The 8,523-nt window shown below is 47.0% G+C and overlaps 1 protein-coding gene across 3 annotated transcripts in view; it reads left to right on the forward strand.

The window, feature by feature from the left end:
* Window positions 1-8,523, forward strand: part of LOC144479192 (signal peptide, CUB and EGF-like domain-containing protein 3) — a 399,824-nt gene that overhangs the window by 383,593 nt on the left and 7,708 nt on the right. For all 3 annotated transcript variants that reach the window (XM_078197827.1, XM_078197828.1, XM_078197829.1), the window contains 3 exons: window positions 1,445-1,642; window positions 6,578-6,730; window positions 8,483-8,521. In XM_078197827.1, the coding sequence (XP_078053953.1) occupies window positions 1,445-1,642; window positions 6,578-6,730; window positions 8,483-8,521 (390 nt within the window). The remainder of the gene's footprint in view (window positions 1-1,444; window positions 1,643-6,577; window positions 6,731-8,482; window positions 8,522-8,523) is intronic.

Raw genomic sequence — 8,523 nt, forward strand, 5'->3', positions numbered from 1 at the left:
CCCTCAACCTCCTAAACTCCAATGAATATAATCCCACGATCCTCAGACGTTCATCGTATGTCAGGCCTACCATTCCTGGGATCATCCGTGTGAATCTCCGCTGGACCCGCTCCAGTGCCAGTATGTCCTTCCTGAGGTGTGGGGCCCAAAATTGCTCACAGTACTCCAAATGGGGCCTAACCAGTGCTTTATAAAGCCTCAGAAGTACATCCCTGCTTTTGTATTCCAAGCCTCTTGAGATAAATGACAACATTACATTTGCTTTCTTAATTACGGACTCAACCTGCAAGTTTACCTTTAGAGAATCCTGGACTAGGACTCCCAAGTTCCTTTGCACTTTAGCATTATGAATTTTGTCACCGTTTAGAAAATAGTCCATGCCTCTATTCTTTTTTCCAAAGTGTACGACCTCGCACTTGCCCACGTTGAATTTCATCAGCCACTTCTTGGACCACTCTCCTAAACTGTCTAAATCTTTCTGCAGCCTCCCCACCTCCTCAATACTACCTGCCCCTCCACCTATCTTTGTATCATCGGCAAACTTGGCCAGAATGCTCCCAGTCCCGTCATCAAGATCGTTAATATATAAAGAGAACAGTAATGAAGTAACTCCTCGGAGGCCAGTGTCCCTCCACCAGACTCCCTTTATTTACAAACTCTATTCCACTGCTAGAAAGCTTCAGGTATAAAGTCTGAATCCGGACTGCTAGTGGACCTGACATATTTATGTACAGATGAGGCTCTCTGATTGGGCAGACAATCATTACCAGTCTTTTTGATCAAACAAGTAAACTAAATCAACTTAACAAAGGGACAAATGAAAATGGGCAGCTTCCAAAAGGAGGAGAACCGCCCGAAACAAAGGACAAACTGGAAAGGAAACTTAAAGCATCAAATCAAAATCAATTCTGACCTTGGATGACTGTGTGGAGTTTGCACATTCCCTCCGTGTCCGCGTGGGTTTCTTCCGGGTGCTCCGATTTCCTCCCACAGTCCAAAGATGTGCGGGCTAGGTCGATTGGCCATGCTAAATTGCCCCTTAGTGTCCTGAGATATGTAGGTTAGGGAGATTAGTGGGGTAAATACATGGAGCTACAGGGATAGGGTGTGGGTGGGATGCTCTGTTGGAGAGTCGGTGCAGATTCAATGGGCTGAATGGCCTCCTTCTGCACTGTAGGGATTCTATGATAACAGGCTAACAGGAGAACCTCGGCTAGAATCCTGCAGATGATAATTATCCATGGGAGATTGGTGGTAAAAGAGAGAGGAAGCCAAAAAGGAGTTTTATTGTTTTTTAGTATTTGTTTCAGCGTATGATGTGAAATGCTGACCCAACGAGATTGAGATTTTCCATCAAGGCCAACAAGGGTTCAGCAGATGTGTTCCTTTGAGACTCTCATCGTCTTCAGTTCAATCATGCATTCCATGCATCTTGTTCCTACAGATCGACAGTGTGGCGGGGAACTTGGGGAATACACAGGATACATTGAATCTCCCAACTACCCCGGGAACTACCCAGCCAATGTGGAGTGCACCTGGAACATTAACCCTCCTCCGAAACGGAAAATCCTGATCGTGGTTCCGGAAATCTTCCTACCCATCGAGGATGATTGTGGAGATGTTTTGGTCATGAGGAAAAACTGTGAGTTTATCAACTACCTTATACCAGACGCATTCCTCCCTGCCCCCCTTCCCACCCTTCTTTCATCTGTTTACCTGCTCGGGCTCTAATCTCACTGAATCTCTCCAGTTTCCCTCTTCCCCTCTGCATCTTTTAAACTTTCTCCAACTGACTTTTCTCACCAAATAGTTGTTCCCCTTTCATAGAATCCGTACAGACCCAAGGAATCTGCACTGACTTTCCAACAGAGCATCTTACCCAGGCACACCCCATCTCCCATTCCCTTAACCCCACACATTTACCCCGCTAATCCCCCTAATCTACACATCTTGCAACATTAAAGGGCAATTTAGCATGGCCAATCCACCTAATCTGCATGTCTTTGGACTCTGGGGGGAAACTGGAGGAAATCCACACGGACGTGGGGTGAATGTGCAAACTCCACAGTCACCTAAGGCTGGAATTGAACCCGGGTTCCTGGCGCTCGAAGCAGCATTGCTAACCACTGTGCCGCCGTGCCACCAGTTTCCTAATCTCTTTATCCCTGGCTCAGCATCAGTTCCCCTTATGAACCATTCTTTCTCTTCCCATTTAATAAAATACCTTTCACTTGCTTAGGGCTATAGTAGCAGTTTGGAATGTCTGATGGTGCAGTGGGTAGCACCCCTGCCTCTGACCCAGAAGTCCCAGGGTTGAATCCCACCCCAGGATCTGAAGGTGTGTTTATAATAGTCGGACATGTGTGTCAAAATCCTTCCAACGTGCCAAAGCCAGGCGGTAAGATTGGGAGAGATTCCTGGTCAACTATGTGACAGAAAAAACATTGGAGCTTCCACCATCACTACCTATAGCTCCGGATTACACCATGCAGGTAGAAGTGCCACAGTAACCTGCACTCCCTGAAAGATCTGTAACACACCACATATTAGTTACTGAACTAGCAACCCAGAGGCTTGGACAAATGAATCAGTGACAGGAGTTCAAATCCCAACATGGCATCTATAAAACCCATCAGCTCCGCAAATGTTCTTTGGGAACTTACATGGTGGCTTACATGTGACTCCAGACCCACTGCCCATTTAAAATGGGGTAAGAAGTCTCACAACACCAGGTTAAAATCCAACAGATTTATTTGGTAGCACAAGCCACAAGCTTTCGGAGCGCTGCCCCATCATCAGGTGAGTGGGAGTCGTGTTCACAAATAAAGACACAAACTCAATTTACAAGATAATGGTTGGAATGCGAGTCTTTACAGGTAATCAAATCTTAAAGGTACAGACAATATGAGTGGAGAGAGGGTTAAGCACAGGTTAAAGAGATGTGTATTGTCTCCAGCCAGGACAGTTAGTGAGATTTTACAAGCCCAGGCAAGTCGTGGGGGTTACAGATAGTGTGACATGAATCCAAGGTCCCGGTTGAGGCCGTCCTCATGTGTGCGGAACTTGGCTATCAGTTTCTGCTCAGCGATTCTGCATTGTCGTGTGTCGTGAAGGCCGCCTTGGAGAAGATCAGAGGCTGAATGCCCTTGACTGCTGAAGTGTTCCCCGACAGGAAGAGAACACTCCTGCCTGGTGATTATCGAGCGGTATTCATTATCCGTTGTCGTAGCGTGTGCATGGTCTCCCCAATGTACCATGCCTCGGGACATCCTTCCCTGCAGCATATCAGGTAGACAACATTGGCCGAGTTGCAAGAGTATGTACCGTGTACCTGGTGGATGGTGTTCTCACGTGAGATGATGGCATCGTGTCGATGATCCGGCACGTCTTGCAGAGGTTGCTGTGGCAGGGTTGTGTGGTGTCAGGGTCTCTGTTCTCCTGAAGGCTGGGTAGTTTGCTGCGGACAATGGTCTGTTTGAAGTTGTGCGGTTGTTTGAAGGCAAAAAGTGGGGGTGTGGGGATGGCCAGCAAATTAATATTCAAGAAGGCAGCTCACCAATACCATCTCAAGGGCTATTCATGCAAGTTGTTCTGAATGTGTGAGCTGAGAGCAGCACTGATCCAGCAGAAGTGACAGTGTAATAATCATCAAGTGTCTCAACTGGGCTGCTCCAACATTGGTATTTGCTGTGAATCACACAGAATACGTCCCCGACCCCCGCGTGTGACTCAATATTATTCTATTGGCTATTGTCACTCTACATATCTTAGCCACTGGCCTTTGTGAGCTTTGGCAGTGAGTGCGAGCAGGTTATTTAATCATTTATCATTATCATTAATCTGAACCTATCATCCCCAACATCCCAACATGTCCTCTCACAGGATGGGGGGTATACACAAGCAGGATTGAGTTTTCTTTCCCTAACTGGGGGAATGAGAGCAATCACTTCACTTGTTCACACAGTAATAACCTCTGGATCATTACCTGAGCCAAGAGCAAATTGGCAAAGGGTGAATAAGATTCAAGAACTAAATACGTGGCTGCAATATGGTATGGGAGAAATGGGTTTTGATCTATGGAGCATTGGCACCAGTACAAGGAGAGTGGGAGCTTTACCATTGGGCAGTCTTCACTTGAACTGTGCTTGGACCAGCGTTCTGGTGAATCAAATACTGATGGAGGACGGGAAGGCTTTGGACTAAATAGTGGGGCGAGCGATCAAGTGTGATAAATTAAACAGAAAACAATGCAAGCGAGCAAAGTAGCAGTAAGGAAAATGGTCAGAGTGTGACAGGAAGGGACAAAGCACGCCAACTAAAGAGTGTGCCCAAAGATGGTTGTGTGGTGATGCGGGTGAGTGAGAATCCTGAGACTGAGAGTGAACCCGGTGCGCGCACACACACGCACCTGCACACACACGCACCTGCACACACACACACCTGCACACCCACGCACCTGCACATGCACTACTCTCTCTCACACACATGCACATTCTCATTCTCTCTCTCACACACACACTCACACTATCACTGTCTCACGCACAATGTCTCTCTCTCACACACTCATTTTCTCTCTCACACCCTCTTTCTCTCTCACACACACTGTCACTCTCTTTCTCACTCAGTCTCATTCTCCCCCTCTCTTTCTCTCACACATTCTCACTCTCTTTCTCACTCTCACACAGTCTCATTCTCCCTCTCTCTCTCTCACACATTCTCACTCTCTTTCTCCGTCACACACACACTCTCATTCTCTCTCTCTCTCACATACACACACACACTCTCTCTCTCTCACACATACCTGCATACCCTCCGTTGCTCACTTTCTCCCGCTTTCTGTCTCACACCCCACCCTGCCCTGGCAGTGAGTCTCTTCACCCACCCTTCATCGGTGTCCCTCAGCCAACCTCTTCCCCTCAGGTCCGCAACAAATGTTTTCCCTCTCATCCACTGCCCGACAGCATCTCTCTCCACCCAACCTCCACCCCCGTTTCCGCAGCATCTCTCTCTCCCGCAGGCCCCAACAGTGTCTCTCTCTCCCTGGGTCCTGGCAGCATCTCTATCTCCCTCTGGGCCCCAACAGCGTCTGTCTCTTTCTCTTCCTCCCCACCGGAGGATAGGTGTTGATAGGTTTACTATTGAGTGGGAGAGGAATGGCCTGTGATTGGAAAAGCAGCAGCCCCTTGCAAAATCTTCAATCTTCAAACAGTATCGGTGAGCAAGTTATTTCAAAGTAAGTTTCGTTTAATGATTGATGATGGAGCGATCATTCCTGCTTTTTTTTGGACAGGACATGCTTGAACCATTTTCCACATTGTTGGGTAGACGCAAGTGTTATAGCTTTACTGAGACACCTTTGCTAGAGGTATGGCTAGGACTGAACACAAAAAAAGTCTTACTACAGCCGGGATGAAGTCAGGGCTCAGAGCATTGCTAAATCCAGGGTTACGTGGGGTTAAATGTTCCAGTCCCGTCTGCTGCGGGAACACTTACGGGCAGGATGAAAATTTGACACACCATTTAAAGGTCAACTGACAATGGGCGGGAATTTCTGGTCTCGGGGCAGGAGTAACCAGAAAATCCCGCCCATGGTTAGAGTGCAAAGCTGTTGGGTGAGAAGTAAATGATGATGCATTGTGTCTTGATTCACAGGAAGGGATAACCGGAAGACTGGCCACCTAGTAACATACTGAATAAGCTCTCGCCAAGTGTAGAAATTGATCACCTTAAACAGGGTCATAGAGTCATAGAGGTTTACAGCATGGAAACAGGCCCTTCGGCCCAACTTGTCCATGCCGCCCTTTTTTTTAAAACCCCTAAGCTAATCCCAATTGCCCGCATTTGGCCCATATCCCTCTATACCCATCGTACCCATGTAACTATCTAAATGCTTTTTAAAAGATAAAATTGTACCCACCTCTACTACTACCTCTGGCAGCTTGTTCCAGACACTCACCACCCTCTGTGTGAAAAAATTGCCCCTCTGGACCCTTTTGTATCTCTCCCCTCTCACCTTAAACCTATGCCCTCTAGTTTTAGACTCCGCTGCCTTTGGGAAAAGATATTGACTATCTCGCTGATCTGTGCCCCTCATTATTTTATAGACCTCTATAAAGTCACCCCTCAGCCTCCTACGTTCCAGAGAAAAAAGTCCCAGTCTATCCAGCCTCTCCTTATAACTCAATCCATCAAGTCCCGGTAGCATCCTAGTAAATCTTTTCTGCACTCTTTCTAGTTTAATAATATCCTTTCTGTAATAGGGTGACCAGATCTGTACACAGGGTCTTCAGGGGAAGAAGGGAGGAAACAGTCGGAGTAAAACCATGAAAACTAAGGGCGGGATTTTCCAGCTGCGCTCGCCCCAAGACCGGAAAATCCTGCCTGGGGTCAACGGACCTTTGCATGTTCCGTGTCCCGCTGGCTACGATTCCCGTGTCGGGTCAGATGGGAAAATCCAGCCCATGGTGTCTATTTTTAACATGTCTTATTTCTTCATTTTTTCGTTTTACGGGGGAAGGTTTATGACACTGGAAACTGGGATTCTTTAACCTCCTCGTTTCTGAAATTTTGTCAACAGCTTCACCGACGTCAATCACAACGTATGAAACATGCCAGACCTACGAGCGGCCAATAGCCTTCACTGCCAGATCCCGCAAACTCTGGGTCAATTTCAAAACGAACGAAGCAAACAGCGCCAAAGGGTTCCAGATACCGTATGTCACCTATGATGGTGAGTGAGGCTCGTGATGTGCTGTTTTACCTGATTGATGTACAGCTGGCTAAGATCTTAATGTTTCATGATGCACTTTATTTTTGCAGTGACACAATTGCGTCTCAAAAGCAAAGATCTAATAACTCCGTTGGCAACGTCCTTATCCCAGCATTAATCGGACTGGAAGACTACCCACAGGGCGAGCTTTTCCAGGCTCGCTCGCCCCGAGATCGGAAAATCCCACCCGAGCTCAGCACATGTTCCGTGTCCCGCCCGCTACGATTCCCGTGGCAGGCGGCATGGGAAAATTCCACCCACAATATCTCATTGAGTCACTGAAGGAAGCTAGAATGGGGCAGATTCTGAAAGAAAGTCTTGCATTCGTGTACAGGAACACCCTTCATTATCTTAGGGATCCCCCAAAGTGCTTTACAACCAATGAAGTACTTTTAAAGTGTCAGTCACTGTTGCAAATAGGAAATCCAGCCACCAATATGCTGACAGTAAGCCTCAACATACCTGACCTGACAATGTGTTCTTCTTTTGATGTTAATTAAAACAGAAAAAGCTGGAGAAGCTCAGCAGGTCTGGCAGCATCTGCTTTTTTATAGATGTTGACTGAAGGACAAATATTGGTCAGGAAATCAAGGATAGTTCCTACGCTCCTCCTCAAAACGGATTAGACTTAGAATCCCTACGGTGCAGAAGAAGGCCATTCGCCCCATCGAGTCTGCACCGACCACAATCCCACCCAGACCCGAGTCCCGTAACCCCACATATTTACCCTGCTAATCCCCCTGACACTCGGGTCAATTTAGCATGGTCAATCCACCTAACCCACACGTCTTTGGACTGTGGGAGGAAACCGGAGCACCCGGAGGAAACCCACGCAGACACGGGGAGAATGTACAAACTGCACACAGATAGTGACCCGAGGCTGGAATTGAAGCCAGGTCCCTGGTGCTGTGAGGTAGCAGTGCTAACCACTGTGCCACCATGCCGCCCTTCTACCTCAGGATGGAGACAGGTCCTTAGAAAACATAGAAACATAAAAGCTAGAAGCAGGAGTAGGCCATTCGGCCCTTCAAGCCTGCTCTACCATTCATTTTGATCATGGCTGATCATCAAACTCAATATCCCTATTTCCCCCATATCCCTTGATCCCGTTAGCCACAAGAGCTATATCTAATTTCTTCTTGAAATCACACAACATTTTGGCCTCAACTGCTCTCATGGATTCACCGCTCTCTGGGTGAAGAAATTTCTCCTCACCCTCGTTTAATGTCCCATCCAAAGGATGGAATCTCAGACAGTGCAGCCAATTCCTCCAGCGCTTCATTGGAACGTCAGCCTAGATTGTTGTGTCTGAAGTGGGATTTGAACTCTCAGCCTTCTGACTCAGAGGGGGAGAGTGTCACCCAGCTGACCCACTCTTGACAGATTGACACATCGAGAAAGGTTTGACCCCACGATGCGTACTGGGAAATTTTGATTCTGACAGCAATAAGGCTGGGAAACAGCAAGAAAGAAGAACTGTATTAAAAAAATGAGGAGGATAAGACAAAAATATGCACCAGCAAATGATAATCTGCTTAAACCATTCAGATGAGTACAAACAATGCTGCATTGTTATGAAGAATTTTCTTCATTGGCTCTGGAAGTTAGGAGTATTTTTTAATGCCTTCCCTATGAACTTGATTCAGTTTATAACTGCACAGAGGAACACATCATTGGAAGCTTGTTTGACTGACTTTTACATTTCTTTTCCAGAGGACTATGAACAGCTTGTCGAAGACATTGTCCGAGATGGT

Source organism: Mustelus asterias, chromosome 25 (assembly GCF_964213995.1).
Source record: "Mustelus asterias chromosome 25, sMusAst1.hap1.1, whole genome shotgun sequence".
Classification (NCBI taxonomy): Eukaryota; Metazoa; Chordata; class Chondrichthyes; order Carcharhiniformes; family Triakidae; genus Mustelus; species Mustelus asterias.